We start from the raw sequence: 18890 nt of genomic DNA, 5'->3' as shown, positions 1-18890 counted from the left end.
GGAGTAAGAACCAAATGGAAATATATAAATGAATAGTAACATCTGACATTTCAAGCACTATCAAGGGTCACTGCAGCCTCTGTGCTCACTGCAGCCTCCACCTCCTGAGCTCAAGGAATCCTCTCATCTCAGCCTCCCAAGGAGCTGGCACACCATCACACACCTCTATATCCAGCTAATTTCTATAATTTTTGTAGAGATGGGGTCTCTCGTCTTTTTGCCGAGGGTAGTCTCAAACTCCTGGGCTCAAGCAATCCTCCCACCTCAGCCTCCCAAAGTGCTGAGATTAGAGGTGTGAGCCACCACATACACCAAGAAACAGTGCTTTAACTAACTTGGACAAAAACTGTTACTTTTGGAAAGGCAGAAAGGGCACCTGATTAGTGGCCAAAGAGGACATGATTTAATTAACATATTTTTGTCAGAAGAGCCTATATGCAAATAACATCAAATAGTATTAAACCAATCTCAATTAATCAGAGAGTTTTAAATCTACTTCTAAAAACATGTTTTTAAACCTCATTAGTAACTCTGAAGGGCTGGGCACAGTGGCTCACACCTGTAATCTCAACACTTTGGGAGGCCCAGGCAGAAGGATGTCTTTGAGGTCAGGAGTTGGAGATCAGCCTGGGCAATCCCATCTCTATTTCAAAAATAAAGAAATAAATAGCCCTAGAAATTGGGTCTTTAATCACTCATTTCAAAAGAACGAAAAAAAACCTCAAATATAATGCCTTGTCATTACATGCACATAACATGTTTGTACCACAAACTAACCTGCTCACATTAATTTTTTTGTTTTGTTTTTTGAGACGCAGTCTCGCTCTGTCCTCCAGGCTAGAGTGCAGTGCAGCAATCTCAGCTAACTGCAACCTCCGCTTCCCGGGTTTAAGCAATTCTCCTGCCTCAGCCTCCCGAGTAGCTGGGACTACAGGTGTGTGCCACCACATCCAGCTAATTTTTGTATTTTTAGTAGAGACAAGGTTTCACCACATTGGCCAGGCTGGTCTCAAACTCCTGACCTCAGGTGATCCGCCTGCCTCGGCCTGCCGCTTGCTTTTAGTTTTGGCCGGAGGCTCCACTTCCCAATATGCAGGCTGTAATCGTCTACAGGAAATAAAGCTCTCCTTTTTCTTCTTCCACAGATCTCATGGTCTTTTGTTAACGGTAAAGACTGTATTACTTACACATGAATAAAATTCATAATTATTCATGTTAATACATTATAAACAAATGCATGATTTAAAAACTAGAAATAATATAAATTTCATGTCAATAAATTTAAACTTCTTTTCTCTCAAAAATAGTGAGATGTGTGTGTATATGTGTGTGTATAAGCATTATATCAAGCCAAGCAATTTAAATCTTTTTTTGTCAACCTAGCCTGCTCTTCTATATTCAGAATAAAAGGTTTTAAAGGAGATTAGCCAGGCATGGTGGCACGCACCTGCAATCCCAGCAGTAGTACTAGAGAGGCTGAGGCAGGAGGAGTGCCTGAGACCAGAAGGCAGAGGCTGCAGTGAGCTGAGATCACGCCACTGCACTCCAGCCTGGATGACAGAGTGAGACCTTGTCTCAAAAATAAATAAATAAATAAATAAATAAATAAATAAATAAATAAAAGGTTTTGAGGGAGACAAGGAATCACTATTTAAGCACTATCTCCTGGCAGAAGACTTTGGTACTACATATTGAAAGAAGCTGGCATCCCTTGTTGGCTTCCCCTATTCAACTTTGTTTCGTAGGTTCCTAACAACCTATCTCCTTGCCTTTATTCAAAGTCTTCAACAGATAAGTGGGTAAGGCCACATAATAGCAAGAAAAACAAAAAAATAGTCCCATATTATATGCAATTCAACTTCATTCAAAATTTACAACAAAGACTCTTCATAGAAATCAAAATGGTAACAGAACTAGACTTGGTCCATGAGTTACTTACCACTGACCTCACAGAATGGAAAGATGCTCAATAAAGATTTTTGAATGACCAGGAAGGAAAAAAACATATAATAAAATAAATGGTATGAGTCATAAGTTCATTTTACTCAACAAAAATTTATTGAACACTAAGAAATGAGGACATAACAAGCAAAAAAAAAAAATGAACATAATTCCTCTCTTCACAGAATTTTAGTTTAGCAGAGTCAGAGGTAAACTTGAGTTGACTCATCTGATTTGTTATAACAGGAATATCTCCCTTGCTTACACCTCCCAGGAAGCTGTAGATCAATTCAGACATTTGACGATCTTCCATTATCAAGTAAGTCCTGCACTAAGTAACTGTAAATAAACTGCTTAATTCTAAAGCACCAACCATATGTGGAATATTAGTGTCAATTCTGTTGGCCATATCTACATTAAATATTCTGGACAAATAAAAAGTATTTGCCAACTTTCATTTTCCAGAGCATAAATCTATCAACTCTTCAAATTTGCAAAACTAAGTTTTTGTTTTGTTTTGTTTTGTTTTTTGAGATGGAGCCTCACTCTGTTGCCTAGGCTGGCGTGCAGTGGTGCAATCTAGGCTCACTGCAACCTCTCGGGTTCAAGCGACTCTTGTGCCTCAGTCTCCCGAGGCACTACAGGTGCACACCAACATGCCCGGATAAATTTTTTTGTTTTTAGTAGAGATAGGGTTTCACCATGTTGGCCAGGCTGGTCTCAAACTCCTGAGCTCAGGCAATCTGCCTACCTCAGCCTCCCAAAGTGCTAGGATTACAGGAGTGAGCCATTGTGCCTGGCCCAAAACTAATTTATTTCACTGCCCTCAGACATTTTCTAATAACTACTAGAAAAGATCTAATTTGCTCATTTAGCAAATATTTACGGAGTGCCTATTTTGTGCCAGGCACTGTTCCAGGTACTGGAAATGAGTAAGAGACAAAAATCTCTGCCCTCACTTACCAGGGAGGGAAAACACACAAATAAATAAGATACACTGTATGTTAAAAGAAAATATGTAGGGGTAAAAAAAGCATGGAAAGATAAGTATAAGCAAGGGGAGAGTGAGCAAGTGGCAGGAGTATGTTATAATTTTACACAGAGTAACCAAGAAGGGGTCACCAAGAACGTGATGTATCAGCAAAAGCTTGAAGTAAAAGAACCAATCATGCAACTATCTTGGAGTAGAGTACTCCTGGCAGAGGGCATAACAAGTACAAAGTAAAAAGGCCCCGAGGCAGAAGTATGCCTGGTATGTTCAAGAAAAGGAAGCCAAAGTGGCTGAAGTTGAGTGAACAAAGAAGGGTACAGGAGTATAACAGGAGATGATGTCAAGGCTAGATGCTGATCGCTTGTGGCTTGTAGGCAATATTGTTTGGTTTTGCTTCAGTTTGCTTTGGGGTTTTTTTTTTTTTCCCAGCTTTACTGAGGTATAACTGACAAAAACTGTATATATTTAAAGTGTACAACATGATGACATGATACACATATAAACTGTAAAATAGTTATCACAATCAAGATAATCATTTCTTGATTATCTTTGGTGGGGGCGGGGAGTGGGCAACACTTAAAATCTACCCTTGACCAGGCAAATAGTAGCTCACACCTATAATCCCAGCACTTTGGGAGGCCAAGGTGGGTGGATGGGTAGAGCCCAGGAGTTCGAGACCAGCCTAGGCAACAGGGCGAAACCCTGTCTCTATAAAAATTAGCAATGTGTGGTGGTACACGCACGTAGTCCCAGCTACTCGGAAGGCTGAGGTGGGAGGATCACTTGAACCTGGGGAGGTGAGGCTGCAGTGAGCCATGATCATGCCACTGCACTCCAGCCTGGGTAACAGAAAAAGATCTTGTCTCAAAAAAAAAAAACACACACACACACATATATATACACACTGACTGTCTTAGTAAATTTCAAGTGTACAATATTATTAACTATAGTTACTACATAGTACATTACACCCCCAAAACACATTCATCCTATAACACAAACTTGTGCCCTGTGCCCAACATCTCCCCATTTCTCCCCACCTCCCAATGGCCCTGGGCAAACACCATTCTATTCTCTGCTTCATTCTATGGGTTCAACTTTTTAGATTCCTCATATAAGTGAAATCATACGGTATTTGTCTTTCTGTGCCTGGCTTATTTCACTTACCATAATGTTCTCCAGGTTCATCCATGTTGTCACAAATAGTAGGGTTTCCTCCTTTTTATGGCTGAATAATATTCTATTATATATGCAGTTGACCCTTGAACTGTGTGGTCCAATATACACAGATTATTTTCAACCAAATACAGTATTCATCCACATATACAGATGGATGGATGACTTTTCATATACACGTGTTCCACAGGGGTGACTGCAGGATTTGAGTACCTGCAGATTTGGGTATACTTGGGGATCCTAGAACCAATGCCCCATGTAGACTGAGGGAAAACCGTGCATACAGTACACATTTTCTTCATCCATTCATCCACTGACACTTAGGTTGTTTCCATATATTAGCTACCATGAATAATGCTGAAATAAACATGGGTGTGCAGACGTCTCTCTGAGACAATGATTTCATTCCCTAGGGATATATACCCAGAAGTGGGATATATGTTTGTCCTATTTTTAATTTTAGGGAGAACTGGTTTTCCTTTTTTTTTTTTTTGAGACGGAGTCTTGCTCTGTTGCCCAGGCTGGAGTGCAGTGGCGTGATCTCGGCTCACTGCAACCTCTGCCTCCCAGGTTCAAGCAATTCTCCTGCTTCAGCCTTCGGAGTAGCTGGGTCTACAGACACTCGCCACCACACCCAGCTAATTTTTTTATTTTTAGGAGAGACAGGGTTTCACCATATTGGCCAGGCTGGTCTTCAACTCCTGACCTCAGGTGATCCACCAGCCTCGGCCTCCAAAAGTGCTGAATGACAGGCATGAGCCACCACGCCCCGCTGGAACCAGTTTTTCAAAATGGCTGTTCCAATTTACATTCCCACTGAATACAAGGATTCTCTTTTCTCCACCTCCTTGCTATTAAGTTGTATGAGTCCTTTATATATATATATACACACACACACACACATATATATATATATACACACATACACAAACACGCACACACATACTGGATATAAACCCTTTATCAGATAGATGTATGGTTTGCACATTTTCTCCCATTCTATACACTGTCTTTTCATTTTGTGTCCTTTGCTGTGCAGAAGCCTTTAAGTTTGATGTAGTCACTCTCATCTTTTCTTGCTTTTGTTGCCTGTGCTTTCGGTGTCATATAAAAACCATTGCCAAGACCAGTATCAAGGAGCTTTTTCCCCTATGTTTTCTTCTAGGAGTGTATCAGTCCATTCTTATGATCATATGAAAGAATATCTAAGGCTGGGTAATTTATAAAGAAGAGGTTTAATCAGCTCTTGGTTCTGCAGGCTTTACACAAAGCATAGTGCTGGCATGTACTTCTGGTGAGGTGTAATCATGGCAGAAGTGGAGCCAGCATGTCACATGGTGGGGGGGCTCCCAGACTAATTTTAAACAACCAGTTCTCACGTGAAGCAAGCAAGAACTCACTTATCACCAAGGGGATGGTGCTACACCATCCATGAGGGATCTGCCCCCATAATTCAGTCATCTCCCACCAAGACCCACCTCCAACACTAGGAATCACATTTCAACAAGAGATTTGAAGGGAACAAACATCTGACCCATATCCAAGAGTTTTATAATTTCAGATCTTACATTTAAGTCTTTAATCCATTTCTAGCTAATTTGTGTGTGTAATATAACGATCCAATTTCATTCTTTTGCATGTGGATATAGTTCTCCCAATGCCATTTACTGAATTATCCTTTCCCATTGTGTACCTGGTGCCTTTATCAAAGCTTAGTTGACTGCACAGATGTGGGTACATTTCTGGGCTCTATTGTATTCCATTAGTCTACGTGTCTTTTATGCCAGTAACACCCTGTTGTGATTACTATAGCTTCTCTTGAGACAGAATTTCGCTCTGTTGCCCAGGATGGAGTGCAGTGGCGTGATCTCAGCTCACTGCAACCTCCACCTCCTGGGTTCAAGCGATTCTCCCAACTCAGCCTCCTGAGTAGCTGGGACTACAGGCATGTGCCATCATGCCCAGCTAATTTTTGTATTTTTAGTAGAGATGAGGTTTCTCCACGCTGGCCATGCTGGTCTTGAACTCCTGACCTCAGGTGATGCGGCTGCCTCGGCCTCCCAAAGTGCTGGGATAACAGGCGTGAGCCACCATGCCTGGCCTATAGCTCTGTAATATAGTTTGAAATCAGGAAGTATGATACCTCCAACTTTGTTCTTATTCAAGACTGCTTTGGCTATTCAAAGTCTTTTGTGGTTTCCTATGACTTTTAGGGTCTTTCTATTTTTGTGAAAAATACCACTGGAATACTGATAGAGAGTGCATTAAATCTATAGTTGGGTTTGTGTAGTATGGACATTTTAACAATATCAAATCTTCCAATTCATGAGCACAGGATATCTTTCCATTTGTTTGCATCTTCTTCAATTACTCTCATAAATGTTTTTTAGTTTTTAGTGTACAAATCTTTCACCTCCTTGGTTAAATTTATTCCTAAGTATTCTATTCTTTCTGCTGCCATTGTAAATGGAAATGTTTTCTTAATTTCTTTTTCAGATCGTTTGTAGTTAATATGTAGAAACACAACAGATTTTTGCATGTTGATCTTGTCTCCTACAACTTTACTAAATTTGTTAATTAGTTCTAACAGTTTTGGTGGAGTCTTTAGGGTTTTGTATACATAAGGGATCATGTCATTTGCAAACAAAGACAATTTAACTTCTTCCAATTTTGATGCCTTTTATTTATTTTTCTTTCCTAACTGGCTGGCTAGGATTTCTAGTATTTTGCAGTACTTGATTAAATAGAACTAGTGAAATTGGGCACCACTGTCTTATTCCTGATCTTAGAGGAAAAGGTTTCAACTTTTCATGCTTGAGTATGATGTTAGTTGTGGGCTTGTCATATATGGCGTTTGAGACATCACTAACAACAGAACAGCTAAAATTTTAAAACCTGACAAAACCAAATGCTGACAAAGACGAAGAACAACTGGATCTTTGCTGGTGGGAACGCAAATGGTACCATCGTTTTTGGAAAAGAGTTTGGCAATTTGTATAAAGCTAAACATACACTTACCATATGGTAATAATCCCACTATTAGATATTTATTGTCAAGGCAAAGAGAAGGCAGTGTGATAGACCTGCCCAAGTGCTTGTTAGGTTCAGAAAGCCTACCATTTACATAGAGAGCAGAAGGAATAGTAGTAAAACGTACAGACCTTATGCAGAGCAATACCAAAACAAAAGGAGCCAGGTGACTACAACATAGATATGACACTCTGTTGCAGATGAGCCAATGCCATGCTGCAACTAAGTCTTACAGCCTGCAGCTACTACTTAAAAGGGTACAACAGAGAGCCTCATCTCATCAGAACCAGGAGGTGATGAGGCACTGTTATCATGTACAGCTTCCTTGGCAGATGAAGAGATTGAGAAAGGGCTTCACATAACGTCCTCACAAACTTCCCATAATCTCATATTCCAAGAGGATCACAAGGTGCTCTGCCAAGAGTCAGATCAGATGGAGTTCAAACGCTGCCTATGCAGCCTATGCAGATACATCCACTGTCACCAGGGTACAACAGTGGATCTGTTCCCTAAAATTTACCCAAAAGAGTGAAGACTTAGGTTGCACCAACACCTGTATACAAATATTTATAGCTATATTCACCACTGCCTAAAACTAGAAACAATCCAGAAATCCATCAGTTGGTGAACAGATGAACAAATTATGATTCTTTCATACCACAGAATATTACTCAGTAGTAAGAAGGAACAAAGTACTGACAAAACACAGTAACACTGATGATTTTCAAACGTATTAGGACTTCTAGTACCAAGAAGTCAAACACAAAAGGCTCTATACTATATAATGCCCTTTATATGGCATTCTGGAAAAGGCAAAAACTAGAGGGACAGAAAACATATCAGTGTTTACCAAAGGCTAGTAGTGGAGGGACAGGACTGACTACAGAGGATACAAGGAAAATTTTACATTGTGGTGGTTACATGACTATGTAAGTTTATCGTAATTCATAAACCTTTACACCTAAAAAGGGTGATTTGTTCCATATATGTATTAAACCTCAATAAACCTGACTTTAAAAATCAAATGAGAAAAAATTCATGTTGTAAATGATTCAACACAAAGCTGTTACATCACTCAAATTTTCTACAAAGTATATTACTTGTTTAAGAAAAAAGAGCAAAACTATGCTTTTTGCATGAACTCCGCAAATATGAAAAGTATTGTAAAACTTTACAGAACATAAATGTCACTCAAAAAATCAAATAGGAAAAAGCTTGCAAGGTGAATTTACAGGTAATTATATCCTACTTATAAAATAATTCAAGGCCAGGCATGGCAGCTGACAGCTGTAATCCCAGCACTTTGGGAAGCCAACGCAGGAGAACTGCTTGAGCCCAGGTGTTTCAAGACCAACTGCTTGAGCCCAGGTGTTGCTATGCCTGAGCAATATAGTGAGATCCCACCTCTAACAAAAAAAAAAAAAAAATTAGCTGGGCATGGTGGCATAAGACTGTAGTCCCAGCTACTTTGGGAGCTGAAGTGGGAGGACTGTTTGAGCTTGGGAGCGCAAGCTGCAGTGACCCATAATCGTGCTACTACACTCCAGCCTGAGTGACAGAGTGAGACCCTGTCTCAAAAAAAATAAAAACAAAGCAATAAAAATAATTCAGTGCATAGGCTCTTGCATATTCAAATCTGTATTTCTTACATTCAGCAACTATTTAATGAGTGGCTACTACATGTAGAACACCCTACGGCTAATGGGAAAATACAGAAATGTTTAAGAAATGACTCCATTTTCTAGGACCTTTGTATCTGGAAGGAAACACAAAGTAAAAGAAAAATCCAAAATAGAATGGTGTCACCCTACATGCTCCTTCATGAATCCAATCTATTAACCAATCCCATAAAAATTCAACCATAAGCTATCAAAAATCTACAACTAGGCCAGGCACGGTGGCTTACACAGTAATCCCAGCACTTTGGGAGGCTGAGGCGGGCGGATCACCTAAGGTCAGGAGTTCGAGACCAGCCTGGCCAATATGGTGAAACCCCGTCTCTACTAAAAATATAAAAATTAGCCAGGCGTGGTGGCGTGCACCTGTAATCCCAGCTACTCGGGAGGCTGAGACAGAAGAATTGCTTGAACCCAGGAGGTAGAGGTTGCAGTAAGCCAAGATCGTGCCACTGCACTCCAGCCTGGGTGACAGAGACTCTGTCTAAAAAAAAAAAATCTACAACTAGCCTAATGTAACTTTCAGAATATTCACAAGGTAGAGTCAAATGGTGTCTAGATTGGCTTTGTCTTCTCTATTGTTTTTTTCCCAGAATCTCTGGACAGTGAGTAGGGTGCTACAAAATGGATTTGGGGTGGATGTAAGCAAATCACAGCATATTCATCCACCAAATACACTTCATCCACCAAAAGATTACTTTACACACACTGAAACTGCATACTATTAAATTCCCTGCATTTTAAAAGAAAAAGTAACACCAAAAGCACCTCATGCTCAAATATATGTCTACTACATATTTTACACATAAGTAAATCAATTTGGTTTATATACTATTCTCTGGGTGAGAAAAGGTGACTCTAAATAAAGTAAACCTATCATACATTCACACATTACCCATACCAAGGTAAGAAGAAAAAGTAAATGAGGCTGGGCACAATGGTTCACACCTGTAATCCCAGCACTGTGGGAGGCCGAGGCGGATTGATCACTTGAGGTCAGGAATTTGAGACCAGCCTGGCCAACATGGAGAAACCCTGTCTCTACTAAAAATACAAAAATTAGCTGGGTGTTCTGACGCACACCTGTAATCCCAACTACTCAGGAGGCTAAGGCAGGAGAATTGCTTGAACCCAGGAGCTGGAGGTTGCAGTGAGCCAAATCACACCACTGCACTCTAACCTGGGCGAAGGAGTGAGGCTCCATCTCAAAAAAAAACAAAAAACAAAAAACAAAAAGTAAACGAACAGTTTATTAATTAATTATTTTGGTAAAGAGCAATTTTGAACCAGGAAGTTCTTCAAGGAAGGGCGAAATGAGGTGAGACTGGATCAATAACGGGAATTATGAGGTCACTTAAGTTCACTGGACAAGAAAGTGTAGGAAGTGTACAAATGACAAAATGTTTAAAAGAGCAAGGGGCTCAAATATAAATTAGCCTGTTTTTGCAATCTTGTCAAAGGTCTTGAGGATGACTGATTTGTCACTGAAAATCTATTCACCAAATGTCTCTGCTGAGAGTTAGGGACTAATTTCTTGAGGAATGGTAAACCTTGATCAATTTCAAATGAGTTGAGTCATCTTAATCTATGGGGAATACAGTCTCCCAAATTCTACTCAGTCTCCTTACTCTCAACTGACCTCTTTCTCCTTCATTCTAGGTATTTTCAGATTCTCCCATTTGCAAGAACATACAGAACTCGACTTATAAATATAACCAATCTCCTCCCAATATACTATATGACATCCATTTAAAAAGAAAGTCAAGCCCACCAACCTTAAAAGTTTCTTTTAAAGGTACAGAATATAGAACATAAACCCATTTCTACAAAAATATTGATATATAGTTGTGCATACAAAAAAGATTTAAAAGTATGAGTACCAGATATATATTCAAGATGATTGGGCAATTTTCCGTTTCTTTCATAATATCTACTTGTATTCTCTAATAATTTTTCAACAATGAGCATGTATTCTAATTATTTTTATTAAATAAAAATTTTAAATATTTATAGCATTTTAGTAATTACTTTTTATGAAACTGACTGATAATATCCCCTTGTAAACCTCTCATGAAGTTTTTAGTGAATTCTGGGAGTATCCACACTGATTAAGAGAAGAAAAGGAAAGCTACTACTACGTCTCCTATTGTTCAAATACATTTCAGGTAAAAATTTAAGGTAAATTCTTAATTTCTTCTCTTTTGAGTAAATCCATATTATGGGATGATTCTACTCTTAATCCAAACAATAAGATTTTACTGTGTATCTATGTGAACTGTCACTCACAAAAATCAGTAACTTTTATCTAACAAAAATGTACGTATCAACAAGTTAGCTTTTCAGATTTCAGGAAAGTAACAAATAATGAGTTATTTCATCTACCAAAACAACTATATTATAATAAAATTCTTCTATTTGCAAAAACGCAGATTCCAAGTTAACCAAAACATTTTTAATTCCTGGACACCTTCAAACATATTAGGCATTATACCTGTAATTTTTTTTTTCTTCTTTTGAGACAGAGTCTTGCTCTGTCACCAGGCTGGAGTGCAATGGCATGATCTTGGCTCACTGCAACCTCTGCCTCCCAGGTTCAAGCGACTCTCCCACCTCAGCCTCCCAAGTAGCTGGGACTACAGGCACACGCCACCATACCCAGCTAATTTTTGTATTTTTATTAGAGATGCAGTTTCACCATGTTGGCCAGGATGGTCTCGATCCCCTGATCTCGTGATCTGTCTGCCTCGGCCTCCCGAAGTGCTGAGATTACACGTGTGGGCCACCGTGCCCAGCCTAGATATGTATATTAATAAATGAAGAAAAGAAACACGGGTCTTACACGTATCTCAAAAAAAAGTCTCTACAAACTACTAAATCCTTTGTATAGGCAAAAAATAAAATCGATCTCATAAATATCAGCAAATTGTAGTTATACTTATATTGTAGAAAAAATATTTTGACTATCCCATTTTCTAGAGGTTAGAATAATGAAACTGTCTAAATTTTTATTAAAAATGACTTTTAGGGGGCCAGGCGCAGTGGCTCACACCTCTAATCCTAGCACTTTGGGAGGCCGAGGCGGGTAGGTCATCTGAAGTCAGGAGTTTGAGACCAGCCTGGCCAACACTCCATTTCTACTAAAAATACAAAAATGAGCTGGGTGTGTTGGCACGCGCCTGTAATCCCAGCTACTCGGGAGGCTGAGGCAGGAGAATCACTTGAACCCTGGGGGCAGGGGCTGCAGTGAGCTGAGATCGTGCCACTGCACTCCAGCCTGGGCAACAAGAGCAAAACTCCATCTCAAAAAAAAAAAAAAAAAAATTTAGGCCAGGCATGGCAACTAACACTTACAATCCCAGCATTTTGGGAGGCTGAGATGGGTGGATCACTTGAGATCAGGAGTTCATGACCAGCCTGGCCAACATGGTAAAACCCCATCTCTACTAAAAATACAAAAAGTATACAGGTGTGGTGGCATGCACCTATAATCCCAGCTATTCAGGAGGCTGAGGCACGAGGATCGCTTGATCCCTGGAGGCAGAGGTAGCAGTGAGCCAAAGTCGTGCCATTGCACTCTAGCCTGGGCAACAAGAGCAAAACTCCGTCGCAAAAAAAAAAAGGAAAAAAACAGATTTTTAAACATCTTTTTGGAGACAGAGTCTCACTCTGTCATCCAAGCTGGAGTGCAATGGTGGGATCATGGCTCACTGCAGCCTCCACCTTCCAGGCTCAGGTGATCCTCCCATCTCAGCCTCCTGAGTATGTGGGACTACAAGCATGCTACCAGGCCCGGCTAGTTTTTGGTTTTTGTTTTTTGTTTTGTTTTGTTTTTTGTAGAGAAGGGGTTTCGCCATGTTTCCCAGGCTGGTCTTGAACTCCTGGGCTTAAGCCATCCACTGGCCTTGGCCTCCTAACATGCTGGGATTACAGGCATGAGCCACTGCTCCTGGCCTTAATTTCTAATGTTAACTGCATTAGTAACCTAGAAAACAGCTACTTACAACCCTGCTCTATTTGTAGATTTTGTGTGTGTGTGTGTGTGTGTGTGTATGTGTGTGTCTGTGTGTATGTGTGTTTCAATACAGGAACTATCTGATCACTCCTAATGCTGACGGTATTTCGGAAGGGTACTTTCCTAAGACACAAACAATTTAAACAGAGTACAATTATTTTCAGGACAGCACAATTATTTCCCTTCCTTGGCTCAATTTTCATATAATCCACATTTAGAATGTTATTTACCTTAAATGTTTTGATGTTCCTAGGCATAAAACCAGTGACTTAAGAACACTGAGCCCAGGCATGATGGCTCATCCCTGTAATCCCAGCATTTTGGGAGGCTGAGGCAGGCAGATCACCTGAGGTCAGGAATTCAAGACCAGCCTGGCCAACACGGTAAAACCCCGTCTCTACCAAAAATACAAAAATTAGCTGGGTGTGGTGGCACGCGCCTATATTCCCAGCTACTCAGGAGGCTGAGACAGAAGAATCACTTGAACCCAAGAGGCGGAGGTTGCAGTGAGCCGAGATCACACCACTGCACTCCAGCCTGGGCGACAGAGTGAGACTCTGTCTCAAAAAAAAAACAAAAAAAAAAAAAACAAACCAAAACACTGAACAAAAACACTTACTACATATGAAAAACAGATTTTTTTTTCTACTTTATAGGCAAAAATTACATTTCCACACAATAAAATGAGTGTTGGGTTAGTTAACTCGAGCTAGTGGCTAAGACATGATGCTATAATAAGGCTAAATTAGCCAGGCACGGTGGCTCACGCCTGTAATCCTAACACTTTGGGAGGCCGCGGCAGGTTGATCATCTGAGGTCAGGAGTTCCAGACCAGCCTGGCTAACATGGGGAAATCCCGTCTCTACTAAAAATACAAAAATTAGCCAAGCATGGTGGTGCATGCCTGTAGCTCCAGCTACTCGGGAAGCTGAGGCAGAAGAATCGCTTGAACCCAGGAGGCGGAGGTTGCAGTGAGCTGACATCGAGATCACACCACTACACTACAGCCTGGGTGACAGAGCGAGACTCTGTCTCAAAAAAAAAAAAAAAGAGGCTAAATTGACCATTTGATCACTGATCCTGTGAATTAACTTTCATCTATTGCAGGGTCACAGGCAGCATCAAAACCCCTGCTAGTCAGTTCTTTAGTCACAAGGCGCGTCAGCCAAATGTACAGCTGGATCAGCACAAATCCACTATCACCACGTTCTATTTATCAACTTTCCCAACAAATCATGTAAGAGCTATTATCCTGACAGAGTGTACCAATTATATACCCAAGGCATCCTTAAAATAAACGATAATCTAAAAAGAAAAAGTGTAAAATCTACTTCAGATGCTAAATTGAAAAAATAAACTATTTTAAAATCTAAGTTCATTTCTATTAAATTAATATTAATATTTACGTTTTAAATTTTAAAATGTCACCACACTAAATTTTGAGTCCCATTGCTAAAACAGATACTGAGAGTAGTGACATTTTTCTCTTTTCAACTGCAGGAAATGTATATAATATTTAAAAAGACAACTGCTGCTCCCTTTAACCTTTCAGCTTTAATAATCCTTATCCTTTTACCTTTATATAGCAATTATAACTTAAGACGAACTTGTCCCTTCAAATTACAACAAAAAACCATCTTGCAAAAGAGAGAGAAATCTGCTTATTTTTTATTTCTTACTGGTAATAATTGCAATCCACTTTTCCACCCTCAATTTCTCTTCTGACCTGCAACTCTTTCCCCATAATATGCTGCACAAGGCAATGGAATTACCACTTCAGTCCTTTAGGTTTTGCCTCTACTAGAGTTTGTGAATTCCCTCAGAACAGCATTGCTTCCTCCAGTCCTCCTTGGCACCAGCAGTGCACTACAGAGCGTAAATTAACTACATGGTATTAATTTCCTCCAAGATCAGCCTCTCCTACTAACTAGACTATCAAACTCTGTAGACACTAGGTATGTACCATCCACCCCTCACACAGTTCTAGGCCATAAAAGACTTTCAATTTTAGAGAAACATTGAGCAACTGAACCTTTTTTTTTTTTTTTTTTTTTTTTGAGATGTAGTTCTACTCTTGTCGCCCAGGCCTGAACCTCTGAATCTTTTCTACCCCACTCATATCAGCAAAGTACCTTACAAGTGGACATTTGTATGTTTTTGTATTAACCTTGCCTACATTCCTTTCCTAGTAGCCATACTCAACTGCCTCTTGAGGGAACAGGTTTATACTGTGGTTCATTTTCAAATACAAATGTTGTCTACAAGATAATAGTATGTCTAATCAAACAAAATCTCACTTCCGTGATCAACAATGTGGCCATTACAAAACTTATGAACCTATAAAATTGTAACACCAGTTTCTTAAAATTTACACTAAAACATGAAAATGCTTTCCTATACAGCTAACGTTAAGAAAGGTGCCTCACGCCTATAATCCCAGCACTTTGGAAGGCCGAGGTGGGTGGATCACTTGAGGTCAGGAGTTCGAGACCAGTCTGGCCAACATGGTGAAACCCCATCTTTACTAAAAATACAAAAATTAGCCGGCTCTGGTGGCGGGCGTCTGTAGTCCCAGCTACTCGGGAAGCTGAAGCACGAGAATTTGCGCAAACCTAGGAGGCCGAGGTTTCAGTGAGTCGAGATTGGGCCACCGCACTCCAACCTGAGCTACAGATCGAGATTGTGTCTCAAAAATAAAAGAAAAAAGAAAGATCCCTGGAGAGATGGAGGTGGGAGCAGGGGGGGGGAAAAAAAAAAAGGACTGTGAAGAAACAGTTCAACATACTGCTTCCATTTCCACCTTTATCCCAAGAGAATTTAAATAGGAAAGAAAAAAAAAATGGAGGCAGAATCCATAATTCAAAATAACCGTTAACAAAAAAGCAAAAGATGCTGGATTTTGCAAACTGCATTTTAACCTGCTATCCTTTCAAGTAATGTTTAAAGAAGGATTTTTCTTTAATCCACAGAATATTTTGCTTCATCCAGGAGCAGCTGGATCTCGTATCATCCAGTATCCCCCGCCTCCACACACACGCCGCTACCACTATAAGCCCCTGTGCCAAACGATCCATCACGGTAAAAAATAATAATTAAAAAAAAATTTAAAAAACAGGAGGTTCATCTTCCCGATTCTAAGAAACAGTCATAGTCCGTCCTCTTCCCACCCCCAGGAAAATTGCCTATTCTAACGGGACTAGGAGGGAGGGGGGAGTCAGCTCACCATCCTTCTCCACAGGGAGAAAAATGGCATTAACTTCCAACAAGAGACTGCTGCTCTTCTACCGTATCCCCTTTAGAACATAAAATATTAAGAAAGGGTTTCTGAAGCATTCACAGGAACAGAAAACTGAAGCCTGAAGCACTTCACTCTGCAGCAAGATAGCCCCTTAAAAATCGTCCAGAATGTGGGGGATGGAAGTAACCCGTCAATACAAGCGACACCCCTACCCTAAGAGGGAGCAGGATTCCGTCAAACAGAAAATGCCACTCTCCGCCCCCTCTGCCATCCGGAACGCTGACCGGCGCGGAGTGCGGGGGCGGCCGAGGGCAGCAGCGGCGAGGAGGCGGGACGCGACACACGCACCGCGCCGAGGACTGCTTCACGGCTTTTAAAAAGGTTTTAAAAATGCAGTTTCTCCAGCCGGAGGATTCCCACCCATTCACCAGCCCCAGCCCTCACCCAGCTCCCCACCCCCATCGGGGACTCCGCCGGGCCGTGTCCCCGCGGCGGCCTCGGCCCCACACCCCGAGGCGCGCGGCCCCCCATGGGGGGGTCCCCTACGCGTTCCTCACCGCCCCCTGAGGCCCGACGCGCCCCAGCGGGGGATGCTCTCGCACCTGGATGTAGTTGTTCTCGCAGTAATCGGCCACCCGTTCCAGATTCGTGTAGCTGTCGAAGAGGGCCCGGCGGCCCCCCGGGATTTCCTCTTCCAGCAGCATCTGCAACTCCGCCATCTTCACATCCTCCTCCTCCTCCTCCTCCTCCTCACACAGCTCGCAGAGGGAACGGCGGCCGCAGCGCCAGAGAAACCCAGGACCGGGAGAGGAGGAGCGGTGGCGACGGCGGCGGTAACTCGGGAGGAGCGAGAAACAGCCCCAGCGCGCGACAGGGGAGGGGGCGACGGGGGCGGGGCGCGAGCCGACGGACTGCGAGGACGGTCACCGCGGCGACGGCCGGCCGGGCGCGCGCACGCGCGCTCCCCTCCCTCCGCCCCCGGGAGCCCGAAAAAGATTCCCACCCTCGCCCGCGCCGCCGGCCCCTCCCCCACTTCCGGCGTCTCCTAGCGACGGCGGGGGTAGGAGCGGGATGCGCACGGGAGGTGGTGGTGCTGTTAACCCTTCCGCCGCCCGCCCACCGCTGGAGCAACTCGAGAAGCCCCCACCTCCCGGCGTCCTTTGTTAGTCCGGCGGGAACGCACCACCCTGCTCTGCTGGCTTCCCGCCGGCTTCCTCCGGGACTCATCTCGGCTCTGTCCCCATGGAGGTTATCGGCCTGGGGAACTTCTCGAGTCTTTTCTGCCTCTGCCGCTGACGGGAGGCCGAAGGAGGGCACAGCCTCCACTCTTGGGATCCTCCTCTGTGAAAGATCACACTTCATCAGGGCAGGAATAAAACTCACAAACTTCCACGCAGTTTTCAATGCCACCTGACTTCATTTTTCTTAAATTTGACCTCATCCTCTTTATTGCAGTGAATTGCAGTTTCCTAACCCCAGCTTTCCTGCGCTCCTGCCTCTTTGCACTTCCCCCACTAACGCCGTTCTCCCCTGCCAGGTTAGCCCCTTTCTCTTGTGGTTTGCGGACCCCTGGGCCTCAGCTTTTTATGTTTGCCATTTCTATGAATCGCTTCCTCACGATCTTTTCTGTCATTTCTCTAATGCTATCAACTTCGCTGTCCTTTTTCCTATTCATGGATTCGGTATTTAAAATTTTGAAAACGATTTTGCTAGTAGTAATTGCCTTCTTCACAGGGCTGTTACATAGATAAAATCAACGTTTACGTGAAAACACCTTGAAGAAACATCAAGTGCTACAAAAATTCAAGGCAGATTCTTGAATTTTGTTCTTGCAGAGTTATAATTGTTTTTATTCTCCAGATACTGTGTCTTGTTTTCCTAAATCCGACTACCCCACACAGTGTAATCTGGAAAAACTAAAACTCCGGACAATTGCTGAGATATGAAGCCATGACCTTTATTTGTGCTGTGGAAAATCAAAGTTGACTCCAGTCTGTACCATCTTAGACTTGTGTAGTTAGAACAAGATCCATTGTTTCAACACTGTTCTTAATCTGGTGATCTCTTGGCCCTCCTACAGTGAATTTTTTTTCACTCAGATGATGAGGAAACATACTTTCCAAAAAAAGTCACTTTAGCCCGGGCGCGGTGGCTCACGCCTGTAATCCCAGCACTTTGGGAGGTCGAGGCGGGCGGATCATGAGGTCAGGAGATCAAGACCATCCTGGCTAACACGGTGAAACCCCGTCTTTACTAAAAATACAAAAAGAAAAAATTAGCCGGGCCTGGTGGCGGGCGCCTGTAGTCCCAGCTACTTGGGAGGCTGAGGCAGAAGAATGGCGTGAACCTGGGAGGCGGAGCTTGCAGTGAGCCGAGATCCTCCACTGCACTCCAGCCTGAGTGACAGAGCAAGACTCCGTCTCAAAAAAAAAAAATCACTTTAATACCATATCTTTACAAATTTCTGGAGCAAACTCTAATGTTATATTGGCTTCATGATATATACATTAGCAGAATGTATGAGTTTTCACTGTGGAACCTAAATTAAAGGATGTTGAAAATGTTGGTCTAGTCCAACTAGTTTTATTCTTAGGCACTTTAACCATCTTCTGTAGTAGTGGTTCTCAAACTTCAGTGTGAGAAACTTGTTTTAAAAAAGCTGCAGGGTCACACACACTAAGATTCATTAGTTTGAGAGCATGAGTGACTGAAAGGAGTAGTTACTTAAATGACACACCAGCTTGCTTCAAGGAATAAGACATATGAATAACCAAGTGAATAAAACAAATGTTAGATGAAACAAACTTTTCTTTCAGACTAAACTTA

General features: G+C 41.9%; 1 protein-coding gene across 48 annotated transcripts in view; it reads right to left on the bottom strand.

The window, feature by feature from the left end:
• The window catches only part of ABI2 (abl interactor 2), a 109318-nt gene extending 92304 nt beyond the window's left edge, over positions 1-17014 (bottom strand). For 43 of the 48 annotated variants that reach the window (XM_074009833.1, XM_074009834.1, XM_074009838.1 and 40 more), the window contains exon 1: positions 16667-17014. Coding sequence is in view for 39 of the 48 variants with exons in the window: in XM_045367549.3 (XP_045223484.1) it covers positions 16667-16783 (117 nt within the window). In the remaining 9 variants the exon portion in view is untranslated. The remainder of the gene's footprint in view (positions 1-16666) is intronic. The other 5 variants (XM_074009840.1, XM_074009841.1, XM_074009836.1 and 2 more) reach the window with 3 other exon arrangements.
• Positions 17015-18890: the final 1876 nt, after the last annotated feature.

This window comes from Macaca fascicularis, chromosome 12, assembly GCF_037993035.2.
Source record: "Macaca fascicularis isolate 582-1 chromosome 12, T2T-MFA8v1.1".
NCBI lineage: Eukaryota > Metazoa > Chordata > Mammalia > Primates > Cercopithecidae > Macaca > Macaca fascicularis.
The sequence above is the reverse complement of the archived record's forward strand: the minus strand, read 5'-3'. Positions and strand labels throughout refer to the sequence as shown.